General features: G+C 48.9%; 1 protein-coding gene across 1 annotated transcript; it reads left to right on the top strand.

Annotated features, from left to right (window-relative positions):
• Positions 1–25,477, top strand: B4GALT1 (beta-1,4-galactosyltransferase 1). The gene is made up of 6 exons (XM_054288251.1): positions 1–271; positions 12,682–12,917; positions 19,974–20,161; positions 21,635–21,757; positions 23,246–23,350; positions 23,930–25,477. The coding sequence occupies exons 1-6, from the start codon at positions 1–3 to the stop codon at positions 24,063–24,065; spliced, it is 1,059 nt and encodes a 352-aa protein (XP_054144226.1). The 3' UTR covers positions 24,066–25,477.
• Positions 25,478–26,131: the final 654 nt, after the last annotated feature.

The following is a 26,131-nucleotide window of genomic DNA, read 5'->3' as shown; positions in this document are numbered from 1 at the left end:
ATGAAGGAGCCGTCGCTGCCCGGCACCTCGCTGCAGCGGGCCTGCCGCCTCCTCGTCGCCTTCTGTGCCCTCCACCTCTCGGCCACGCTGCTCTACTACCTGGCGGGCAGCGCCCTGGGGCCGCCGGGCAGCCCCGAGCCGCCGCCGCGCCGCCCGCCGCCCGCCAACCTCTCGCTGCCGCTCTCCCGCCCGTCGCCGCCCGCCGCCCGGGCCCGGTCCCCGCCCGCCGAGCCGCCTTCGGGCCCCTGCCCCGAGCCCTCCCCGCTGCTCGGTGAGTGCCGTCCCGGCGGGGTTGCGGGGGGACGGGCGGGGGCCCCGCCGCCCGCGGGTGCCCGACGCCGCCCGGGCCGCGGGGAGGAGGCGCGGGCGGCCGCCGCCGGTTCCCGGTGCGCCGTGGGTGCCTCGCCGGGGGAGCGGGCGCGCTGTGACAGCGGCGCCGCCGCTCCCGGGTGTGCCGGCGGCGGAGGGGGATTGTGGGAGAATCCCCGGGGAGCCGGTGCGCAGGGGAGCGCGGCGCGGATGCTGCCCGGGCGCGGCGGCGGCGAGCGGAGCCACTGGGCGCTCGGGAAGCGCTCCCACCCCGCCCGGCTAGGTTTCTTTCTGGTTGTCCTCGGGGTTGGGTAATTTCCTCTCGGAACTCTACCCAAAATGCTGCTCTTGCGCAATGCGAGCTCAGGAGGGCTTTTTGCGCTGTGCAGGCTTTTCGCAGCCTTTCTCTGTCCGCGGACCTGCTGAATGAGCGGCACGGATTTAAAATGAGCTCCGAGGCAGGGTCATGAGCACAGTTATTATGTATCCCAGCGGCGCTTTCCACTGGACATATTTGGTCCTGTGATGCAGTACCGTGATACGTGGCAGCCTGGCGTGTGTTTTATCTGCACTGAAGCTGTGCTCTCCATAGACTTTTTCCACGACCGCTTGGGTGCTGGCATGTGCTGGCAGGATCTCGGCGGGTTTGCAGCCTGCTGGTGGTCTCATTTTTACTATGTGATGAGCTGGAGCTATTTTGATCTGCTAGATTTGTCACAAGGCAGAGCTGGGGACAAGGGGAATTTCAGATTTTTTTGGTACCTTTAGAAGGCTCTCGCACCCAACTTGTTGCTTGTAACTGCTGCTCCTCGAACAGACACTCTTGCGCAGATGGCAGGGCTGTTACCATGGCCTGCTGGCATCACAGGTTGACAGTAGCCTGGCCACACCTTGGGCCCTTGAGCCCTTGAGCCAAGTGTGCCATTTCAGCATAGGTACCTTTGTTATCAGAGATAACATCGGGGGAAGAGACTTCAGAGAAGCTACCTGTGGTTTTCCGTTTACGGAACCGACAGAAAAAATCATAGTTTCTCTTGGTGCTTGCTGGTCAGCTCTTTATGGATCAATGCATCTGAATTACAAACAACTGTTTTGTTATTTTAGGAAGGTGGTTTTGAGGTCACTAAAAGAAACTGTCCTGTGTTTTGTGTTCTTGTTTTTTATTCATATCTTTCGCTTTTTTCCCCTACATCACTTATGCTGAAAGTGGCTGTGCAAGCCTGTCCTCAGAGAGTGGATGTGGCAACTCTTTATGAATATGGCTTTGCTTTGAATGGTCTCCACTTAGTCTGATCCTGTCAGGAGTGAGTCATGTGCTTTGGAAATGCCCGGAGATTAGAGAAATGCTCTTAGTGACCCCAAGATTCAAAGTGTTACTGGAGTTGGTTGCTGAAGGATCATTTAAGATGTTTTAAATCATCTTTGTAGCATCCCCAGTGCCGTTCACTGAATTTGCCAAAGGCCCTATGACGCTGCTGGCAGTGGTTACAGATGGTCAAGAGAGCAACAGGGCCACAGAAGAAGTAGCTCTTTACGATAGAGCAGGCAAATGTTTTCTTGCTGTGTTACTTCAGTATTTGTGGGGTGGTGCTGTCACTTGCAGCCTGGCACCGTCAAGGCGTCAAGATTTATAGCCAGCATGTAGGTGAGAAACTGTTTGTTGTTCTTTTTTTTTTTTTCTCTGTTCTTTTCAGGTTTTGGTAGCAAACAGCATTTGTTAAACAATTGTATCATGCCTCTCACATTGGTCAGAGCTGAGTCTGCCCTGAGCAGCATCTCATGTGTCTCTAAGACCGCCGTGAAGAATACAGGGTGTGCACTTTGTGGACACTTCTGACATGTAATTTCCCCACCCAGAACTCAGAAATACTCCTTTTTGAGCTCAAAACTCACTTATCAGTATGAACATAAAAAGCAGGAGTCATCCTGTGATTCCTGTACTCCCATAAGCATGGGGAAAGGGTCTGATAGCAACAGGTAGCTCCAAAACCTCCATTTCCTCAACAAACCAGCATTTATTGTAACATACATGATTCTGGGGTTTTTAATTTCCTGCCTGCCCCTCCCCCATCGTCGTTGGAAAGCATGTGATGTCTCACACAGGATATGTGTGACTGAACCGCTCAGGCTTTTTGTATGGTAAAATAGCCAGGTACTCATTTCAGAGGCCCACAGTTTTCTTCTTAGCAGTCTTTAGAGAGTAGTTTACAATCCCTGCTGTCTGGCTCTGCAACAAATGCATTAGCTGAATGAGGTTTAATCTCTTACCAGAAGCTGCCAAATTTTAAGTGTGCTTTTATGGTTCACTTGCTGTTATTTATAATTGAAAAGAACAAATCAGGACTGGGGTAATACTATAATTCAGCTTTAAGCTGAAAGCCTTTAAAGACTATGCAATTCTCTAATACAAGGTAATATAAGCATTTTGGATTTATGCTTCAGTTTAGAGCTGCATGCTAATGAGTATCTTAAATGGGATATCAGAAAGCAGAATGTGCTTGCTGCAGTAAAATCTCAAGAATTCAGAGAAATTTTGGTTTCTCTAAGAAGCCCAAAAGCAACTAAATCCAGGTATTTCCTGCAGGTGTCCTTTCCCCAAATTGTTACATTCCTTAGGAGATGCAGAACAGTATTGTGGTATTGGTTTTGGTTGAGGTTTTTCTAATAGAAATTTGCTCTCAAGAAGTAGTGTTGGCCTAAGCACTTTCAAACCAGTCAAATGTGTTTCTTCTACCATTTCCATGTGGTTTTTTGGTATTTTGGTATTGGGGTAGTTACATGCCTGCTGCTTTAAGGAGGGTGTGCACAAGGGGTCAAATTCTTCAGCTGAAAGATCCATTTCCAAAAGAGCTCATTTTAATGCAGTAGAAGTCTGCAAAGCTGAATTTCATAGACAGGCTCACCTATATTTCAGGGATGTAATTTTCAAGTCCTGTCCAGGTGAGTGCAAGTATTTATGGAGGTTATTTTACAGAACAGCTGTCTCCTTAGCCAATTCTAACCCCCATTTAGACACCAGGTGTGGCTGGGATGGCAAACATAAAAGATATGCTCTTGCCCTTTTTGCCATGAGCATCTTCTGGGAAAGTTCACCCAAGTGTGGTAAATATTGCAGTCATATGTCTGTCTTAATAGCTTTTCATGCCCAGATATAAAATCAGAAAAATGATAACTCTGTACACTAGTAATAAATGGATATTCACAAAACAGAAGTGTATGAACCAGTGAATTGTCCAAAGGACAAACCACTAGAGATGTACTCATTTTCACTAAGGTTTAAAAATGGCTTTTTCCTGGGATACCATAGATTGGATTGGATTGGATTGGATTGGATTGGATTGCATCTTTAAGGTCCCTTCCAGGACCTTAAAGATCATTTAATCCTGACCCCTGGTGTGGGCATGCACACCTTTACCTAGACCAGGTCATTCAGAGACCCGTCCAACTTGGCCTTGAACAAACACTTCCAGAAATGGGGCATTCAAAGCTTCCCTGGGCAACCCATTCCAGTACCTCACCACTCTCACAGTAAAGAATTTATTCCTAGCATCTAATCTAATCCTGCTGCGCTTAAAAGCTATTGCCCCTTGTCCTGTCACTGTCTTTCCCTGTCTTGACAAAAGTCCTTCTCCAGCTTTGTTTTCTCCCTAGAGCCTTGTTCTCTCCAAGCTGAACAGTCCCAACTCTCTCAGCCTGTCTTCATAGGGAAAGTACTCCACTCCTCTGATCATCAGGACCCACTCCAGCAGTTCCATGTCCTCCCTGTGCTGGGAGCCCAGAGTTGGATGCAGGTTCCAGGTGGGCTCTCCCCAGAGCAGAGCAGAGGGGCAGAATCCCCTCCCTGCCCTGCTGCCCACGCTGCTCTGGATGCAGCCCAGGACACGTTTGGCTCTCTGGGCTGGGAGTGCCATGGCTGGGTCATGTCCAGCCTCCCACCCACCAGCACCCCCAAGTCCTTCTGCTTGGGTATCTTGGGCTTACAAGGAAAAGAACTCTTTCTCCAAGATGTCAAAGAGTTCTGGATATAAACTGGTGCTTCTCACTTCCATGTTAGTGAGGCATGTTTTAAAAAATACAAGGATCGAAAGAAAAAACTCCTTTGGATAGCTGTCATTCAGGGAGGAGAGGATCTATTACAGAGGCTGTTTCTTCAATGCACTACTTCTGATGCCTGTGTAGTCAGTACAAGCAGGTGCTCTAAACTCTTGGTGCTGAAGATAAGTGATGAGGGGTTTCTGATGCTTTGAGCCTGTAAAATCGGCAGTGATGCTTATGGTCTGTATTACAAAAGTGTTTAGAGGTTATGTGCTGCCTGAGATGGAATTAATAAATAATACAGTTTGAGGCCCTGTATATGTGGACATTTTGTGGGCAGAGCTAGAAGATGTGTTACTGCTGGCAGAATCCTTGCAGGACAAAATTGAGGCAAGAGGGTGAAAACCTAAGAGATGCTAATCCCACCATTTTTTAGGGTGACTCCTAGTGCTGACAGTGCTGAAGGGATTTGGTAGGTGTGCCATGCCTGGGGTCTGGTCATCTGTCACATTGCCCACCTGCAGTCGTAGGCTCTCATCTTGCCATGGGGAGTTTCTGCCCCAGGAACTGGAGGCCTCTGAATCTGCGGGGTCACTTGCAATACCAGGCAGTGAAGATAACATTTGCTTTACATGCAGCATCTCCCTTTCCTCTCTCATCTGGACCTGCCTTTTCAAAACTTGTTATATATAGCCAGTCTCTGCTCCTTCCTGTCTGCCTTGGTGCTGGAGGCATTGCATTGCTCACAGACACAAGCTGGGGTTGTGTCGTGTCCCTCTACTGCCTTCTTTTGAAAAAGTAAAACAGAAACTCAGAGAAGAGCATGGAGAGGGCAGGGGGAGATAACATGTGAATCAGTTTGCTCAAATTTAAGCTTTCTTGGCTTCAAAAGAGGGTTTGAGAAATTGTTAAACGTCTCCCAAGAATATGCTTAAGATGTTTGGCAGGGAGCAGATGTGTTATCTTGGCAACACCACCGACAGCTCCACAGCTATCTGTGTGGCAGGGAGCACATCATACCTCTGAAGCACAGGCTTCCTTGGCAGGCAGGGAGCAGCTTCTGTGAGGAAAATATCACTAGCATCCTCTTATCTGGTCGAAGTGGAGGTCAAGGAGTGTTAATTAGGTTCACAAAGTAGCTTGGAAAGGTACTGTGCTGTGCTGGAGAGCAGCTGTTTCAGGGACAAAGCACAACAGACAGAGGAGAAAAGGAAAGTTTTCTGTCTCATGCATGTAGTGTTTTATAACATGCTTGTTTCTCTGCCAGCATTGATCTGAAGCAATAGCTAGTTTCTTTGGAGATTGGGCCAAGTTTGTGTTTGGAAAGAGACAGATAACTTGCAGCTTCCAAAACTGCACTTGGACGCAGAATTCAGTTAAGCTCTTTCACTTTCCTCCTCTGGTGTGGAGCATGCTAGTCTGACTTCATGCAGCAGATAGGGAGCATTGTCCCTGTCTGGAGGGCCCTCCCCACCCCGAAGGGCAGGGTGCTGGAGGTGCACAGTCCTCAGCAGGGAGGTGCTCTAGGTCTGATGGCCTCACATACAAGCAGGAGGTGCTGGGCTCCACAGCTCACCTCCCTTCCTCACCAGTGGACACTGCTCTCCAGCCAGCCACTGCTGCGCTCTCTCCTGCACACCCTTCTCTGCAGGGCACAAGGGGGATTTGGGTTTGGGGACAAACCCAGCCAGTCCATAGCAGTACTGCAGTGAGGGGCCAAAGGTTTGGGGTGTTGGGGCATGTGGATGGAGCAGTGTCAATGTCCAGCTTGCTCCTGTTTCTCTGGGTTGGAGAAGGTCTTGTTGCCCAGCCTGTCCCCACTGGATCAGAGTTTTCTTTTGTGCAGCCCCTGCCTGCAAGGACAGGTGCCTGGTGAGCCAGGGGTGGATTGCATTTACAGTGCAGGTGCTGATTTCACTGAGGAGTGGCCATGACAGGGGGCATGACGAGGCACAGCCCTTCCAGCAGGCTTCCAGCTGCTGCTGAACTGCCGGGAACTCGGGGCAGTCCCCAGGCTTTTGCACATGTTTGAAAGAGATTTGCTTTTGTCGCCTGCCCCACCTGGGGTGTCTCTGGGTTTGCTTTGAGGGCAAAGAGACAATTTACCTGCAAGCCTGTCCTGCTGAATCTGGAAGTGGCCCTGTAAAGGCCTTTATGAGATGGGTTCCTGCAAACCTCTGTGCTCCAGGGCAGCGAAGGAAGCAGCAGCCATCTCTCCAGGCATGCAATGCCCTCCTGCTGTCCTCGCCTCCTGTGCTCCCTGATGCCAGCAGCAGCCCATGCTTTTGGGGTGCACAAGCGCTGGCAGAGTTTCAGACAGACAGACAGACAGACAGACACACCTCCACCCCACCTGGCACCCAGCACTCCCCCACCTATCTGGGGAGTGCACCCCAACCCTGGGGCAGTGCTGGAATCCAGGTGCACATTGCACAGGCAGGATGGGATGGGGCAAGGGAGATTGCCTGAAGATTTGGGGCTGGCCCTGGCAGAGACGTGCCCGAGATGCCGCTCGACCTGGGAGGGCTCCTGTCCACACATCCCATCCTGCTGCATAGTGGGGGGTTTGTGGCTGATGGCTGCTCAGCCTTTTTCTGATCTGTGTTTGTTTGTTTGTTTGTAGTTTGCTGTTAAGAGAGCCTGGAATTTAATTTTGTGGCGGGTGGGAAGAGCTAATGACATGCAGATTGCCTGGCTCAAAGGCAGACAGTTCAAAGCCGCCTCAGTGAGCGTGCACTGGATTTGAGCCACCAAGGAGGACTTTGCTTCTCTCCATCAACAAGACTGTCTCCCTTTTTTTATATTTTGTTCTAAAGATGCCACATTCCAGTGTCAGTGCTGGGGATTGGGTTAACAATTTTTTTTCCCTGGCTGTAGTTCCTGAGTTAATCAGGCAGACCCAATGTTGCCAGGATATGTGATGCATCCTCATTTTTTTCAGCCTTTTTTCCTTTGGGGTCCATAGTTGCAGATGCCAGACCATGTGCAAGCCTGCCCAGGACAGGAGATGAGCCCATGTAGCCAGCTTCCCTTGCCTTGGCATAGTTAACATCTGTGGGGGTATGCAACTTCACAAGTGTAGATCAGCCAAATGAAATGTATACCAGCCTTTGGGAGGGCAGGTTTTTGGTGGTTTTTGTGACTAGGATATTTCTAGGAAGACCCAAGGAGTTTTTTTCTTTTAACTCTCCTAGGGGAGCAGTGGCTGGAGGCAGCAAGAGGCAGGGACCACTTTGACCAGTGACATGGCTGCTTGGGAGACCCAGGTGGGCAAGGGACATGGGGGCTGCCCCGTCCCCCATCGTGGGCCTGAGCCACGACTCGAGTCTGTCTGGTGACATCTGAAAAGCTGCTGCCACAGCTCTGAAGTTCAGCTGATGGGAAATTATTTTAATTACCTTAAGAGGAAATGACTGCTTTGCCGGGCTGTGGGATGCAGCTGCCTGCCTGCCCTGGAGCTGCCGTGTGGGGCTGGGGTCCAGCCCTGCTTCACAGCCTGGCGTGGGGGAACTTGCTCTCACATTGTCTGGGGTGGAGCTGATGTTGTTTTTCCCAGCCAAGGCGAGCTTGGTGTGGCTGATGGGCCCTTCCTTCCCTTTTCTGTCGGGGCCCTGAAAAGAGAGGGTTGTTTGTTTTTTTTCCTCTCTTTGAGCTCTGCTGCTCTTTTCCAGCTTTTCTTTTGCATGAGGATTGTCTGAGTGTGGCAGTGCGGGTGTGCTCATGGCTCAGTGGATGGATAGCAATGCCCAGCTCTCAGCCAGAGTGATGGAAATGTTCTTTTTGGTTCTGTTCGGGGAGAGTCTTTTTCCAACTGCTGCTATCTGGTTTTGCTTTCATTTTCACTAAACTAAATGTCTGAGGTTGATGCCTGGCTTAAAGCAGACAGGTGGATTTTGCTTGTTTTCCCAGTGAAGCTCTCTGGAGGGTGATTCAGATGGCTGGATCACTCTTCAGGCCTGTCCAAGAGACTAGTTTACCTCCTTCCTATTTCCTTCTCCCACTGCCTTCCTGAAGAATAGGGTTCCCCCAGTCTGTCCTGCCCGAGTCCCCCAGGGCTGCCCTTTGTGGCAGCAGCCCTGTTTTTTATCCCTGTTCCCACCTTCTTGGATGGAGTGTGGTGTCATCCCATTTGCAGCCCCTATAGGGATGCACGAGTACACTTCTGGCCCTGCGAGGCATTGCTTCCTGAGTTTTCCCAACACTTCTAGTATTGGGAAAGTGTTCCTTGGGGCCTCCCTACATCACTCCCTTTGGGCTAGGGAGGCTAGAGCAGTCTCTAGATTTATTATAACATCAGGCTGAGTGGATTTTGGGCTGCTTGTGTGAGCGTCCTCTCATTTTGGGTCAGCAGGATGAGCACCACGAGGGCAGTGTGGTGGCAGCCTCAGATGGCAGGAGGTTTAGGTGTTGTGGCAGGCATGGCCATTGGGAAGTCGGGATGGGGAAATCACTGGCACTGTGGGACAGGCTCTTAGGGCTCCAGCACTGAGCTGCCTCTGCTTTTCACAAGCCTCACTTTGTGCTTGGTGTGAGAAGCTGCTTCCAGTTTGCGATGGCCCCTGGCTTTTCCTGTGCACCTTCCCTGTGAGCAGAAATGCTTCTGAGGGTCAGAGGTGAGGGCCAGGAGTGGATTGGCTTTTTCTTTTGGTGTATCTTTCTCTTACACTGCCACTGCCAGCTAAAGCCTCCTTTTACAAACTCTGAAATGTTTTGATGTGATGCTGTGCTTTTGTGTTCTTTTGCAAGCTTCCTGCAGTTGCTTATTTATGTTTTTGAGATTTTCTTTTGCTAAAAATATGCAGTGGAGGCTCATGAAGCTGCTCTGTTGAAGCTTTGTGATGCTGAACCCAACAGGATTTGTCTGCAGATGCTGAGCTGCATGGGTGACCAGAGTTGTGAGTCCACACAGCACTGTCACGCCTGTCTGTTCTTAGAAGGGACTCCATATACAATGACTCCTGTGTCAGGCAGTCAGCTTGAACAGAATCAGAAAAGATTCAGATGGAGTGAATCGAGCTGGGAAGTTTACCTAGTAAACATAGATAGGGACACCATTTTGACAGGTGGGACAGCGCTTGCAGCAGACTTTGCATGTTTTCCTGGCATTGCAGATTACATCCTGAGTCAGCATCCCTGGGAAACAACAGCCCTAGGGCTGCCTGCTATCCAGGTAGTCAGATTTCAGTGAAAATGATTTAAAATTAGTAGTTGGAACTGTGATTCTATTAACCAGTTGGAAAGCCTGTGCGTTTGTGGATTTGGCTTTAGCCTTGTCCTGCTTGGGAAGTGAAATGGAAGTGTCAGTTTGCAGTGGGTGGTATGTTGCTGCTGCTTTGTGTCAGCCACATGGCTTTACGAAGTGGAGTTTGTTTTAGTCATTCTGTATTTCAAAACAGCCTATTCAGCTCTTTTCCTGGTTTTGTATTTGGTGAATGTATTAACTTGAGTGATTTGTATCCAGCCTGTCTCAGAGGCGCCTGCCTTGCCACACATGGATGGCACTGGTGCCTGGGGACTTCTCACTGACCTAGGTGTTGGCTGCATCCCTTAGGGCAGGATTTGTGAGAAGGTGTGCTGCCCTTAAAACTGATTCATTAAGCGGGAGGTTGGAGCAGTAGAGATCGTTTCTTACCAATGCCCTTCAAGACTATGAAACTGTTAAATCTCTGCCTTCTGCAGCTGTTTTTTACAATGAATATGCTTTCTGCTCCTATCTTTTCCTTGCCAATGTTCCAGTCTCTGTAAGGCAAGCAAGAGTGACTGCTGGCAGGATGAGTGGTCTATGTTTCGCCTTGGGGGGCTGCTGGATGCCAGCCAGCAAAATGCTGTTTGCAGTTCCAAATGCTTGTGGCTGTCCTTGCCCAGCTGGAGCTCACAAGTCACCAGTGGGAGATTTCCTCTGTAAGTTCACCTAAATGGCAGACTTTCATTTCCTCCTGCCTTACTCTGAGTGGGTATGAGACATTGAAAGAACCTTTGTTTGTTAAACCAGAAAGCATTCTCCAGTCTGACGGGGCTCACAGTCTCTTCTTGGGAGCAGCAACTGGGAGAAGAGTCCGGTAACTGGGAACACAGAGCCCAGCTTGTCCCAACAGGAACAGGCTTGTTTGATGGGACAGCAGCCACACCCAGTGCCTGGCAGTGGACTAGGCTGGCAGGGCCCTGTGAGGGGATGTGCTGCTTCTGCCCCTCTGCTTCCTGCAGCATCACAGCGGGTCCTGCTCCTGGCAAGCAGGGGCAAGAAGGATGAGAAAATAAAGTTCCTGGGCACAGATGCCCAACAAAATCCCATTTGCTGGCTGTGAAGAGTTAGGTGAACCATGCCCAGTGCAATGCCCTATGCTGTTTTAAAATCACAAAAGTGTAGCATTAGCACTAGCATCCTAGCTCTGAGTGCTAGTCTCCTAATGGAGGTGACACTCATGGGCACAGGGACGGCTGGGGAAGTGCCTTGGGGCCAGAGGCTGTTTTGGAAAACTGCTCCTCACCGTGGTGTAGAAGCAGCCCCCAAATTCAGCAGAAGCACGAAATGTACTGTCTCCCCCTCCTGCCACCTCTGGCCCCATTGATATGATGCCTGTCCCACAGGCACGAGGATGGCTGTGCCTGGCCCCTGATCCTGGCACCACTGAGCCCCAGTCCCAGTCATTCCACTACGTGTTCCTTCCTGCCCCAGTGCCTCCAATTTTTGCCTCTTCCTCCTGCTGCAGAGCACCTTCTGAGCTCTCCCTGCAAGCCACATTTAGTCTGCAGAGCAGAGAGGCTTCAGCCCTGGCCCTGCAGCTGCAGGGCAGCATCCACAGGGCCCAGCTTGTACCACGGGGCAGAGAGGGTGCATAACTGGGCGCAGGTGTCAGCTGGGAATTGCTGGGAGTGTGGGCAGACTGATCCCAGTGCCCCTGGAGTCTGAGAAATCACTGCCTTCTCCTCGTGTGAGGGGGAAACTTGCCTGTTCAACCAGTGCCAAATGCAGAGATCAGGAGATCCCTTTGCATCCTGCCACTGCGTAGGTGCTATGCAGCAAAGCTTCCCTGCTGCCCCTGGAGGTGCACCGAGCACCTCTGCCAGCTTGGCCAGTCTCCTCCTTGTCCTCTCCAGCGTGAGTGAGCACAGGTTAGTGAAGCAGCGCAACCAAGTTACTTCTTCTAAATAACTAGGGAATGAGCCATGAGTCTGGAGAACCATTTCTGCTTTTTTTTTAGTAGTCACATGTTTTGGAATGCACAAGGTTGATTGTGATGACCGGCGCCTTTTTGAGCTCCATAAGTCACTTGTGCTCCTTGCCAAGGGGCTCCCCAGGGCAGTGTGCCCCACCTTGGGCACCTGGGGGTCTCTGCAGCAAATGTGAGGCAGTAGCACTGGCGAGGCAGGACACTCAAACACACCCAAATGGAGGAGCAGGGGAGGGCACAGCAGCCCAATCCTTAAGGGGTGATCCTCAGGCTGGTATTTATGGCTGATGCTTTATGCCTTATGCAGGGGGCCCTCAGCAACCCCCCCACTGCAGAGCTTGTGCCAAGTGCAGTTTGTTGACTGGCTGGTGCTGGAAGCAGGACGTGGCAGCAGGAGAGGCCTTTCCTTGGGCTTCCTTGGTGAGTCATGCCATTGGCGCTGGAGCAGCTGGAAGCAAATAGAATGGCCAGCCTGGCTGTTCTGAAAGGGTTTCTCTGGTGCCACCTGGACTTCTCGCTTTTACCCTGGTTTTGACACATTGTTTCAATGGTTTCAGAAGTTGCCACTTTTGAAACCATCTACAGGAATTGCCAACATGTATGCAAATCTGGATATGGGGATTTTTTTATCATTTCTATTACAGAACTTCTAATAAATAAGTGGCATTTCTACAGAACACCAAAAATATCTCTAAGAAAAAAAAAAAGGCAGGAAGGGGATTTTATTCACTTTGCATGTGACTATCCATTGGTGATTTTGTCAGTAGGAGAGCAGATCCATTTTTAAAGCCCTTGACTTTTGGGCTGCCTGAGGTAGGTGGGAGCCCAGGGGGCAGCACTTCAGCCTGGTTTTGTGGTGCATGTGCCAGTGGGAACACAGCTCTTGGTTGGCCACACAGACTGTAGGACACTCTCAGTGTCAGTGACTGGTTCTGATACCAAGAGCACACATTGTTTGTGGGTTTGCTCTGACTTGGTGGTGTGAGGTTGCTTTGGATATGGATGGTTCAAACTTCAATACCTCCAAGCACTGATGGGATTGTGTTTGGACCAAAAGCTCTGTTTCTTAGAAACTAAACCCAACCAAAACCCTAATGTGTGTAAAGGATGTATGCTCAGAAAAATAGATTGTATGTGTTAATTTGCTGCTATGACTCTCTTCCAGTTGGTGCACTGCGTGTGGAGTTCTCCCAGCCTGTAAACCTGGAAGAAGTGGCAAGGATAAACCCACAGGTCAGAGCAGGAGGTCGCTTTGCTCCCAAGGACTGTGTAGCACTTCAGAAGGTAGCAATAATCATACCCTTCAGGAACCGAGAGGAGCACCTCAAGTACTGGCTCTATTACCTGCACCCAATTCTCCAGAGGCAGCAACTGGATTATGGAGTATATGTTATCAACCAGGTAAGATGCTGGAGACGAGCTTTCACACAGCTGTCACAACAGTGCCTGTGCCCCTTGAAATAGAGGAATGGCTGCTTTTCTTTGAAAAGCAGTAGGCTGGCAGGCGGGAATAAGGTTGCTTAAAAAAAGAAAAAGAAAAAGAAGAAAAATTTTGCTTCAATGCCTTTGGTGGAAAACCCAGGATCCCCGCTTCTGCTCAGGTGCAATTCACTCCTAAGAGTTTCTGCTTAAAGAAACCACTTGGTGAGGAGGAAAGAATTCCTAATAACGTAACCCAATTAATTATCTCTTTCCATATGTTCTTTTTTCCCAACTGCTGCAGGAATGGCATGCAGAGATTTTTAAGGTGACAAGTTGGTATTAATGCCTAGTTTGGTAGTAGATGTGTCATAAGTGTGTAGGATTTCACTTTATTGAACACCTTCTGTTCATGTTAGTGCACAAAGTCAGGATGGAGAAAACAAAGCTGTGGCAGTGGGGCAGGTAAGTGGCTGTCTTCAGGGGAATATAAAAGAAACAGGCAATCATGGAGAAGTTCTTGCAGTTTTTGGTTTTGGGGCTTTTTCTTCTTGCTATCTGGTGGCCTTCAATCTGCCTTTTAAAAAAAGAAAGGCATAAAAATGCACATTTCACTCACAACAAGCTGTCTTAATTTATAGCATAATGGTGTTTAGATAAGTGAGTGTTGTTCACCCTTGGAAAGGCTTAAAATGTGCATGTGTCTGTACAGGCTGCAGAGTGAAGGGGCAGATGCAATTCTGAGAGCCTCAGCAGAGACCACCTTCTGGACAATTCCACTGCAGTTTCTCTCTTGGATATGTATTTTTATCCTGTTTTCTCAGCTCAGTAAGAACTGAGATGAAATAACATGCTTCTTTAAGTGTTAACTCCTTAAATTTCTGCTTGGATCAGCTGGTGTGTTTGGGCATATCAAACACCATGAATATTTAAAATGGTCACCCAGGCGATGAATTTCATCACAGACTTGAAAGTAGGGGGAGACTTATCCCAAGAGAGAAAACTGATACTCCATTACTACAATTTCTCTTGCTTTGCTCATTTCCAGGGTGCCAGAGATCAGGACAAAAGGGATTTCGGGGGAATTAGCAGTAGTTCTGCAGCACAACGGCCAAGATGGTTCGGTGTCTGCGTCTGACTGCTTGTGGCCTGGCAGCCACACTGCTGAGGACACAAGGCATCTCTGCAGCATGCAGACAGGCGTGCTGTGCCCTAGAATTGAGCCCTGTAAGGAAACCCATCCTGCGGAAAGCAAGGAGAGCTGGTGCTGCTGTGGTGCAGCAGCCCAGGGCCAGCGGCAGCCTCTGTGCTTCGGGCTGCGTTTCCTTGCCCGTGTGAGTTGCTGGTGCCACGGGGCTGGCTGAGCCACAGAGCTGCTGGCCAGGGGTGCCGGTGATGCCTCCCTGCTCCGAGCACAGGAGCAGGAGGGTGGTGTGGCACCCAGCACGGCCCTGAGCTGGGGCTGCTGCTTTCCCAGGCAGGTGCAGTCAGCGCCAGCTGTGAGAGCTGCCTGCACGTGGTCCGGGGCATCGCTGGTGAGAGAGCAACCACCCCATTGTGTGCAGCTGGCGTGGCGCTCCAGCATGAGGAAAGCAGGGCTGGTGCCCCTAAGGGGCAGTGTCTGAAGCCTGGTTGGAGTCCCTGCTGCTGTGTGATGGTGCATGCTGGCTTGCATTGCCCTGTGTTGCTGGCTACTCCTCTTCTGTGGTCCTGTTCTCCAGCACTAGGGCTGTGTCCTTTACAGTTAACTCTCACAGAAGTTTCTGAAGAAAATGCTTTTTCTTGAGCGGGCACAGTTTGAGTGAGAGTGAAATGCAGTACACAGGGTATATATGCCCTGGCCACATCCAGTAGATGTAGGTTAGCAAGTAAGACTACTTGATTTGTAAAATAAACGTTCTCCTTCTGCATGCCTCTAATAAGCTGTGTCTAGAAGTGGAGTGGTCAGTGGTAGTAAAACCACTGGATGCATCTCCCAAGGGTGAGTGGGAACACTGAGTAGAGAGAGATACAGAAAATGTATTAATTCTTCCAGAAGTACAGTAGGAAAACAGTCTTATTTCTCTGCTGTCTTGACAATTGCTTTTCTCTTTTTCTTGTCTGTCCTTCCCTTTGCATCTGCCCTCCTTTTTTTTTTTTTTTTATTTTATTTTTCCTTCTAGTGGGGAAATATTACCTTTATTGTTAATCCTGTCTATATCAAAGCAATCACTGAAGCAAGGAGAATTACTGTGTGATCTGGTTCTTACACGCTGCCTACATGCTCTTCTGTGCTCCGCATCTCATAGAAAGAAAGAGGAGCGCTGAGCCCTGCTACTGCTGCACTGGTAATGTCAAACTTCTTCCTTTCAGCGCAATGTGTTTCTGTCACGAGTCCATTGTGTCTCCTCCGTGCTGTTCTCGCGTGCCTGAATGCCTCTGAGTAGGACTTGGCTGAAGTCAGGGGGATGATGTTTGTAAAATGTCCGGTATGTAACAGGAGCCAGTGGAAAATAACGTATTGTGTTTCACCTTGCACACTCCACCCCTAGAAAACCCAAACCCTGTGTGTTGGAGGATTTTTCAGGTAAATCTGAGAAGAGGACACATGGCTGGGCACGCTCTGCCCAGGGCCCATCAATGCCCCACAAGTGACAAATTTGCAGTGTCTCCCTCAGCCTTGCTTACTCCCACCCTTATTCATGTGTCCTCCCACACCTGCGGCCACTGCCAGGCGAATGCTCAGCTCTAGAAATTAATCGCAATTCAGCCCATGCAAATGCCCATGCTGCCAGACTAAAGTTTGAGAAAAGGAAGACTTAGCCAATTCCCTGGAAACTGGGCAGTTGTTCAACCATTTTCCACTGGCCCCTGGTGCCATTTGTAGTGTCTTGGTAGCAGTTTTCCAGAGAGGTGTGTGGGGGTCTGTGTGTGTGTGTGTGTGTGTGTGTGTGTGTCTGTGTGTGTGTGTGTAAGTGGTTGAGGCATCACTCTTACCCGTGTTACTTTGCAGGGGGTATCAGGTTTGTGGGCAAAGGAGGGAATTGTGCTCAGCTGCTGCTTACCCTTGCAGTGCCAGGGGAGGCAGGTTTCGACTGTGGCTGCTCTCTCCCACTGCCCAGTGTAATTGTGCTGAGGCCTCAAAACACCCTGTGACAGAGAAACACCAAAGTATCTCCTGATATCTCTCTATGGCTCTGGAAATATGTTTCTGCCTGGTCAAGTCCACTGGAGGAAGGACCTCCCCATGGATATGGGGAGTGTGATTCAGGCTATCTCAGTGTGTTAGCTAGCAAGCTCCCACTGGAGGTGATGGTTCTCCTCGTTGGCCAGAAACATACAACATACATCCTCACCATTACCTCCATGAGATCTGATGAGCTGGCGATTCAGGTGAGAGAGGTGCAGCCACATTTCATCTGTGCTGTCTGCAGGAGGAATCACAAAGCTACCTCCTGCATAGATGTGGGAGGCAGAGCAAAGTCAGGACATGTGGCTTCTTGCTGGTTTGCAGCTTCTTTAGTTTGAGTAACGATTCCAAAAACCCCAATTTTTTTCTGTTTAGCACTGAAAAAAAAGGAGCCCTGCCTCCTTTGGCAGGTCTGGATGAACAAGCCAGATTCAGCTGAGGTAAGGGATGGGAAGTAAAAAAGCCTGGATGTTCTTCTGCTCAGGCTGATCATTCACCTCCAGGTGCAAGCAGGAGTCAGTGTTAGACCTTGCAGGACTGAGGCAGCAATTTGTTCTGGGAGTGACAGAGAGAGTTAATTCAGGAGCCAGAAGCAGGTGCTGGGCACCAGCACTGAACTCAGACGTGGGTTAAATTTCAGGACAAGAGAACATTGGGACAAAATTGTCAGGAGAAGAAAATAGCAAAAATGTGCTTGGATCACATATTTTCTGTCTGAAAGCCTAGGAGAGCATGGAGGCTATGTCTAGAGCTTGACTGCATTGTCTAACTAGCAGTCCTCTGTGTGCTGCCTTGCTCTTCAGGATAATGCTCCTCTGTCCAAGCAAGTCCACACTCATCCATTTCTTTGTGACAAGTAGCAGCATTCATGGGATGACAAGCCACTAGGCAGAAGTGAGGGATGGAGGTTTTTTCAGCAGTGCTTTATCTGCTTTCTCAAGGCTCACCGGCAGGTACTGTGCTCTGTGCTGACCTGGAAGGAAGTTTTCACAGCTGTGGTTTGTTGTTTGGTTGTTTTTCCAAAATGTCACAGATCAGTCAAAGATTGCAGCGTGCATGTGAGTTTTGAGAGATATTTGAATCTCAGATACTGCAAGCACGCCAGTGCTTCCACATTGCCTTAGGTAAAGAAACAGAGCTTCTGCAAAAAGCAAAACCTCTTGTCTTTTTTTATTCCAATATACTGTGTTAAATCCCCACATACCTTCTGGGACAGATAAGCAACCTCCTGCCTCAAAGCAGTCACAGTTGTTAACAGCCTTGCAAAGTTTGCTGCATGAGCTACATGCTCACCGTAAAGTTAGTAAAAAAGGGCTTGGAGAGAGTTCTTTGTTTTCTTGTATAGGCTGTGATTCCCTTCTTCCTAGTCTTTTGGATGCCAGACTGTGAAGCTGCATTTGGGGCCACTTGGGAGGAGAGTGGCAATGCCCACATGAAGTGTTTGCCCTGTGTCCTGTCCCTCTCCGTGCACAGTGTGGGCTCCAGTGTGAGCTCTGCCAGGGTCCCATGGGTGGGGTGGCAGGAAGGGTCCTGCATGCTCTTGGTACAAAACTCTCTGTGCTTTGAGATTTTTTGGGGAGAGGTTTAAAAACACTGCTCCTTATAGCGCTGTTATCCCCATGTGTCATCCAGAGGAGTTAGAGGCTGCCTGAAGGCACTGGTTAATTACAGCTAAGCCTCTGCTGGTAACAAAATTGGTGCCCTTTGCCTTGAATTTCATTAGGAAAAGAGCAGCCAAAGGGTATGAAATGAGGCCCCAGCAGTTGCTTTGAGGTGTGAGCACATTGCACTTTGCACCAGCACCAGGTCGGATCCCCCTCAGAACCTTGGAGCCAAGTCTGGGTTTGGTGTCGTGGGCCCTGAGGAGTGCTGGGCAGCTAGGGCTGGCAGCAGCCTTTGCTGGGGAAAGAAAATCCTCCAATCTTATGACCTCAGCTGCTTCCTCTCCCCAGCCTCTTTGTTCCACTTGCCTTCATTTTCTGTTCTTGAGTTTTCACTGCTCTTGCTTTATGCATGATGATGATTGTCCACCCACCACGTTATTGTTTTGTGAACCCTTTTATTTTGGGTGAGGATGCTGAGAATTTGCTCAGATCCTCTTCCATGAAAGCTGACTCCTCCCTGTGAAGTCATTTATGCCCAAGGCAGGTGAGTAATGCTTTTGAAAACTGGTTTGACACTTGTATTTTAAAACCTTCATTTGGAATATACTTGGGGCTGTTTCAAGAACCTGCATTGGGTCTTCAGCAGCAAATCTGTTAATTAGTCTGGACTAAATGGTTACCAAAATGATTGCTTATTAACCAGATAAAGCTGTTACAACGAGTGTGGTGTTTCAAGCTGCTGCTCCTTGGACACAGTATTTTATGAATCCTTGGTTTGCATCCCGTGTTGGGTGTGGGTAGTGCAGGGTAGGGGGACAGCTTGCACAGTGTGGGAGTCCTTTGTCTTAGCACTGCTCAGAGAGTGTGGAGGAGTAAAAGTGGAATGGATTTGGCAGTCTTGGTTTCAAGGCTGGCAAAATCCTTCAGTCTCTTTGAGCGATACCCTATGAGTTTCTTTGTACCTGCTCTGTTGCCTTGTACAGGGTTTGGGTTTGAAGCTGCTGCAGAGTGGGGTCTTCAGTTGGAAATCCTAACTCTCAAACCACCAGTATTATTGGGTTTTTGGTACGATATTTTAGCTAAAAAGCTAAAGTACTCAGCAATTTGTGAGCCTCTACGTGTGCTCAAATCCACATGTGCTTTTGAAATGTTTTTGCCTGAAAAGGGTCAGACAGGTTCTCCTCAGGTGCTTCATTACCTGGGGAGGACAGTAGAGATTTTTCCTGCCCTGTTTTTTGCCAGTCCCTTCATTAGCTGTGCTTGCCCTGGGATAAATATGCCCTGCTGTAGTGTCAACTCTTTTCATGATGGTTCTTCCCGTCATGGCGAGAACCTTCCTGATTGCATTTTCCCCATCTGTCAAGGCCCCCAGGAGAGATGAACAGGGGTGAAGAGCACCCAAGAAGGGGATGTGCCACCGCAGCAGTGGCAGCATCCTCCTCTCCAGCTGCAGCCCTTTTGGGAAGCAGCTCGTGCTGGCCTGCCATGCAGTAACCAAGGCTGTGTCACAGCCGTGTGCCAAACCTGCTGCCCAGGGCCCAGGGAGCAGCCTGCTCCTCTGCCTTCATGGCTGCTCAGGGCTTGGCAGAGGGTCAGAGGTGAGCAGCAAAGCATCAGACTTTGGCTCCTGGTGCCATCTCGTGCTTTGCAAATCAGGTTTGGGGTGTTGCTCAGCAGTGGCTGTGCCACAGTCTCACAGCCATGTTGTGGCAGAGCTTAGGAGGAGGGTGCTGAAATTCTGGCCATAGCAGGGTTTTGGTCCATGGTCCTTGTCATGGCTGTAAGTTAAAGCCCATGTTTCTCTCTGCAGCAAGAGTCCCTTCTTCCAGAGGAGCTCACCTCTTTTTGCTTTTCTCTGCTGCTCCAGGAAGCCCCACCTGCTTGCCCTGTATAAGAAAATTCAATCCTTAAATGCCTGTGCATGGAGTGGGACATAGGGACTGCTTACCATTGGATCAAACCTGCCCTCTTGGGGGCTCCCACCAAGAGATGGGAGCTGAGCTGGGTCCAGCCCTTCCTCGGCCATTTTTCTTGCCTCCATGGTTTGCAGCTGACCCAAGTGTCACTGTTCCACAGGCAGCATTTGGGGTCTGCTGCAAACATGCCATGGGTGCTGCAAGAGCAGTGCTTGGGCTCGAGCTCAGTCTGTCATCAGGGTGAGTCAGCCCTCTGCAGCAACACTGGCATCTGGCAACGGGTAAGAAACTGCTGATGTCAACTGTCAAATTTAAGTCACTTAACTGGTTTTATTTGTTTTTAAATTAGGATGGAGAAGAAGAATTTAACCGCGCTAAACTGCTGAATATTGGATTTGCAGAGGCCTTGAAGGAGTATGACTATGATTGCTTTGTGTTTAGTGATGTAGACCTCATCCCAATGGATGACAGGAACACCTACAAATGTTACAGCCAGCCACGGCACCTCTCCGTATCCATGGATAAATTTGGATTTCGGTGAGACGCCTTTTGGAGCAGCATCTGTTTCCTAATAGCACTGCCAGCCTAGCAGGGCAGGCGCAGTGTTACACATCCCCACCCACCACTGAAAGCATGGGAAAGCATCTCTCCCAAAAGCCTGTCTTAACCTGCAGGGCCCTGCAGGGAGCGGGTGGCTGCAGGGGAGGAAGGCGGAGAAATGCAGCTGAGCACTTTATTAAAATTCACAGCTTCTGGAAGGTGAAACAAAGGGTGAGGAAGAGCTAAGCAGCCTTCATTCTGCAGATGCCCACATATCCCTTCTTGTGTTTCAGTCTAGGAGCTGGAAGACAGCTAGTGTTTCCACCCAGTCTGAAAAGTGAGACACTCACACACTGAGAATTATGTGCAGCTTTAAAAAGACTGCATCAGACACTATTTCAAGAGCAAGACAAAAATTTTTTGGCTGTTTGGTTTTATGCCACTGAGAGACCTGCCCTGGTACATGAGAGCAGCACAGAGTGAAACTTCTTGCAGCATATATTTGGGTTTAGCAAGCTGTTCTGGACAAAAACGTGTCTTGCTTTTCCTTTCAGTTCTGGACAAAAACGTGTCTTGCTTTTCCTTTTCAGTTTTTAAACTCAAGGAGGAGTTTAAAAGCTCATCTATAAAGTGAAGACTGGTCATGACCCTGTGGTGGCCAGTAGTGCAAGAGCTATGGCAGTGGTGGTGTTGGCAGGGTCTGTGAATGTCTCCACTCCAGACCCAAGCCCTGCTCCAAGCAGGACTGCCACTGGCACTGCAGCAGCTGCAGCTCTTTCTTGCACGGAGGTGAAGCTTAAAACAGAAATGCATGGCCCTGGGGATTTCTCTGCTTGTTAAAGCAAAGACAAGGTTGTACTACATCCTGGTGAGTTAAAGCAAAGACAAGGTTGTACTACATCCTGGTGATCCCTGTGTGGACCCTCTCCTTAAGCTCTGGGTCTGAATTTCATCTGTCCCCAGTCTCCTGGTGAATTGTCCCGTTTCAGGTGTGAGCTGGTTGGCTTTCTGTGTGCAAGGTCACACTGCCAGCTCAGTTTTGGGCTGCAAGCTTCTGTTTGGGGCACTGAGGGGTGTGAAGGTGAGCAGTAGAGCTGCACAAGGAGAAGGCTCTGTGGCATATCCAGTGTCTGTCTGAGCTCTTGCCACTCCTGTGGCATTCACGTCACCTTCGATGAGGTGATATGCATTTCAGCCTGTCCTTTGAGGACAGTGTACTGCTTGGTAAAAGGCTGCAGCTACTTCCAGTTGCAAAAGACCTCTCAGGTATATTTGGGACTGAGCCCACCAGTTCCCTCTCCCTCAGCTGAGTCCAGAGTACCACAACACATGGCTGCTTCCTGTGGCAGGAAGGTGCCTTGCAGTGGGTGTGGGCTGGGTGAAGGGCAGCAGCAAGCCCTTTTCAGGCAGGCAGGCTGCCCCTTGGCTAACACCTCTTCTCCTCTAATGTGCTCTTTTCTCTGCTTCCAGGTTACCTTACAATCAGTATTTTGGAGGTGTGTCTGCCCTAAGCAAAGAGCAGTTCACAAAGATCAATGGGTTCCCAAACAATTACTGGGGCTGGGGTGGTGAAGATGATGACATTTATAACAGGTAAATAATTTTTCCTCCTTGGCACCCTGGGGTGTGTTCAGGGTGGGGATGAGCACAGCCCTGCTGGTCTCACCGGGGTGTGGGAGGACATGGGGTGTCTGCAGGCAGGAGGTGAAGGTGATGTGTGGGGCAACCTCCTGGCTCAGTGAGAGCACGTTCCTGCTGGGTGCTGGCGCCCCATTTCTCGGCTCCCAAGGTGCAGCGGGGAGGGGCTCTAGTTGGCAAAGTCACACCCCTCCCCCTGCCATTGTTCATTCTCCCTGTACCCTCACCAACAGCATCCACACCAGTGCACTGGCTGGGGCAGTGTGCTTCTGGTCGCTCAGTACTGGCTCAAAGAAGGGAATTCAGGACATGCAGCTGAAGGTGGATGAGACTTTGATCAACCTTGCCCAATCCCACCCAAGATTTGTTTGGGTCTGCAGCCTTGTAGCAGATCCCTTTGTTCCCAGGAGAGTTCCACTTGTCACGCTGTCTGTATAATGCTGTGAGCCATGTGAGCTTGACTGGAAGGAGGCTGAGAAGGCTCAGAAGTGCAGGAGAGGATGAAGGTGTTCTCACAGGGCAGGCTGAGAAGACCAGGGCAAAGGATGAAAGTGCTACCTTTCAGCTTCACATATCCACAGCATTCACTGAGAGAAATCATCATGACCTTGTATTTGGAGGCCTTCTTCATGTTTCTCAGTATCAAAACCACTCTGTGATCTTTTCTCTGGGGTTTCTGAACTCTTCTAGGCTTCAGAAAAGGTGTTTAAAAAAAAAATTGTACCTTCCTGAGGTTTTGCACTTCTGTTTAAAAAAAGAAGAAAGGGACAGCTTTCCAGTAGAGCATTCATATCAAGGTGGCAGTCCTTTCTTTTGGGGCACTCAGGTTTTAAGGAACAGAAGATGCTGCAAAGAAGTGAAAAGAGAGAGGCAAACAAGAAACCAAGTATTTTTCATCACTGATATCTATGAAAAAACTCAGCAGGTGCTTTGTAGAGAGCATGCAAACAAAGACAGGCTGCCCCTCACCCAGCAGGTCCCAGCTGGTGCCACTGTGACTGACTATGTGTCTCCTTTATGCTGCGTCACCACCATTCACTTTGGTTTCCCCCAACACTGCAGCTTTCACAAGAAATGAGTGCTCCTCTGGCTCCCATCCAGATGGGTTAAAAAACTAGATGACTCCCACTCAAATTCGAGTCTACAGCCTGTACCAGGGTTAATGTGGGTGTTGGGTGTTGTTTGGAGGAGATGGAGGTGTAAGTGAGGGTGTGGTGAGCTATCTTGGTGTTGGCAGGGGGAGGTCTCTACTCTGTGTGGTAGATAGTGTCTGTGTGGAGAAGGACTGGCTTTCCTTCCTTGTGTCAGCAAGCTTGGCAGTGCATTAGTAACATCCCCCTCAAAAGAAACCAAAAAACAGTGGGTAAAACCAGTGGTTGTTTGTGGAAGGTGTGGCAGAGCATCCCACATCCTTTGGGTGTTTAATGTACTCGCTTTCTGCAGGCTGGTGTTTAAGGGCATGGGGATATCCCGTCCGGATGCGGTCATTGGGAAGTGCAGAATGATCCGGCATTCCCGGGACAGGAAGAACGAACCCAACCCCGAGAGGTGTGTCTCACCCTTCCCCACAGCAGGTTTAGGGGTGCCTCCTGCCCTTGCTGCTCCAGCTGCTTGGCCTTCCCTTTGCCGGGCACAAAGGTCCAGTGTGGAAAGGCTGCAGCCATCTCCTTGCTGACTGAGCTCTCTGCTCCTGCTCTGTGAGCCGCCACCTTCCCCTTCCTAGCTTATTATCTGTTTATACATCTTTTCCCCAACATTGCACTGTGGCACAAAGGCCTCTCCTGTTTTTTTTATTTCTTAAATGCAGAAAATTAGATTCTGAGCAATTGTTTCCAGCTTGTCTTTGGGGTATAAACCTCTGCTCTAGTGCAGAGCTGGAAAAGGACCTGTGTGATTTAAAAGCTTGGCTGCTTCTTCCTAGCCAAAATTTGACCCCATAGGAATGCATTGGCCCATTGCTCAGGCTGGCCAAATGTGGGAGTTTATGGCACTGATACTCAGGTTTTTCTTGAAACACCTGCGATGCTGCCTGAGAGGCATGCAAAGATCAGATTGTTTAAACATTTTTCCTTTCTTTCCTTGTTGTCTCCATCCCCTCCCCCACTTTCTTTTCTTCCCCTCCTGCAGGTTTGACCGAATTGCTCACACACGGGAGACAATGAATTCGGATGGCTTAAATACACTATCCTACAAGGTGTTAAGAACTGACAAGTACCCTCTGTACACAAAGATCACAGTGGATATTGGCTCCCCCAATAGCTAACATCAGAGACACGACAGAGACTTGCCTATATTGCCCAGGATATCTGGCCTCACTGATGCATTATGTGTGCTGGTTTTAAAAGAGTTGAAGTGAATCAAAAAAAAAAAAAAGGCCTCTTTTGGCATGCCAAAGTGTCTCCAAAGTGGTTGGACAAGTGCTTTTTAATTTTTTTTTTAAATTTCAAACTTGACTTTACACAACTTTCTAGCTCTCCGTTGTTTTGTAAGTCCAGAAGCTGTACATACGAGTTGTAAATAGTTACTTTGCCATAGAATGTTGAATCTGATGTCGAATTAATTGCTGGACTCAAAATTTTCTGATTTATGACTGTGATATATCAACAGTTACTGCCCATGATATTTGGTATTTTGAATGAGGTGTGTGCAGGCATTCTTTTTAATTCATTCCTGGTTTTACTTTATGAAGGACTGTAAAATGCTGCTAAAATTGTCCAAGTTTACGCTTTGCATTAGATTTTTTTTAAATGGAGACAGCAAAATACAACTTTTTTCTCAGAGTGACCAAAACAAACATCTCCTCTATGTGCAGAGCAGGTGTTGAACAATCAAGTCTGGATTCAGTGAATGTCATTATTTCTTTTAGTCTCAAAGGAGGCTTTGAGTGAGTTGACACAGTTTGCCAGAATTTGTGGGTAAGCTCCCTGCACAGGGTGGGAAGCTATACAGATGACCTCTCTAAAATCTGCTGGCTTCAGATAACCTTACTTCTGGATATGATAGAGATTATTTGCTTCAGCACAACACCACCTGGGATTTTTTTGGGGGGTGGAGGAGTTCAGAGTGGTGTTTGTGGTGTTGATTCATCTTTTGGGGTTTTTTTTCCCATGAAATAAAGATTAATTTCATTGCACAAATAAATTATGGCCTTAACATTTGCTAACACTTGTTAGTAGTGGTGGGAAGTTACCACGCTATTTAAACATTGTCTGAAGCTTCCGAAAACCAAAATTTTCTCTTGCAAGGTTGTGCATAAAACTTGAAATCTTTTATTACTTTTGTTGTTGTAACATTTTAATGAATTTTAAAAGCAATTTGTGTATCATAAGCAGTATATTTAATACCAGATTAAAGTAGGGTGCAGCGTAATAGGATGTGATTCAAAGCCTCCTTTATCTTTAGACTAGTAGGCTTTTCATGTGCGTCATTATGTATAAGCCATGTATTTTGTTTGCTCTGTGTATTTGTCTATTAAATCTCCTGCGGTGCTGAGATATTCACAGCAGGGCCGACATCCAAATTATTTTTCTTTGCCTAAAGCCTGTTTGCAATGTGTGTCCTCCCTTCTGGTTGTCTCAGGCTTGAGGGGCGTGCACATTCTGCAGTACCATTTTCTCTCAGTGCACCAGGGCACCACCTGTACAGACTCTGCTTCTCCTTCCCTGGACCGTGTGTGAAAGCCTCGAGCGCTGACACCCGGGAGCTGGTTTAAAGCTCTTGCCAGAACTCAGAACTGAATTCCTTCTGGTGAGCACTTTGCCACCAGCTCTAACCACTGCAATTTGCACTTCCTTGGCCTGTGCTGAAGGTTGTTAAAATCAGGGACACTTCTTGTTGTATTGGGGATCAACTTCAGCACTGCCTTTTTTTTTCTTTTTTTTTCCCCCCTTTGTTTGGTTTAGTTTGGTTTTTTGTTACATTTTTTGAGACCTGAAGGTTTTGCTGAGCCCTTGCACTGCAGGGGTGGGATCCTGCAGGGGCCAGGGAACAGTGCATTTCTTCTTAGGCCAGCAGTGGCTCACAGGACGCAGAGGGACTTTAATTGCTAGATGCCTTTCCAGTCTCACTTTGGAGAAGTGTTCGCCTCCTTTGGTTCAACGCTCTTTCTGGCTAGACTTGCTGCTCCAGTCATGGTGGGAGCTATGGGAAGATGGCCTTGCATGGAGCGGAGCAAAGTGCAAGGAAGGAGGCTTGTGGTTAAGAGCTTATCCCTTGTGCTTATCATTGAATATTAAAAAAACCCCCAAACAATACAATAGTCCTTATGGCAGATCAGGCTCCAGGTCTTAAAGATGCAAGAGAGTACAAGAAGATGTGTTTTACAGAAAT

The sequence above is a fragment of the Melozone crissalis genome, unplaced genomic scaffold, assembly GCF_028551555.1.
Source record: "Melozone crissalis strain CALT ecotype California unplaced genomic scaffold, PUWL_Pcris_2 ptg000005l_1, whole genome shotgun sequence".
Lineage (NCBI taxonomy): Eukaryota > Metazoa > Chordata > Aves > Passeriformes > Passerellidae > Melozone > Melozone crissalis.
Note: the sequence above shows the minus strand (reverse complement) of the source record. Positions and strands in the feature narration are given on the sequence as shown.

Bases quoted from the DNA above. Each gene is read 5' to 3' on its own strand.
- B4GALT1 (XM_054288251.1), top strand. From the start codon at position 1: ATGAAGGAGCCGTCGCTGCCCGGCACCTCGCTGCAGCGGGCCTGCCGC. The intron at 272-12,681 runs GTGAGTGCCGTC...ACTCTCTTCCAG, and splicing joins CGAGCCCTCCCCGCTGCTCG to TTGGTGCACTGCGTGTGGAG. The intron at 20,162-21,634 runs GTGAGACGCCTT...CTCTGCTTCCAG, and splicing joins ATGGATAAATTTGGATTTCG to GTTACCTTACAATCAGTATT.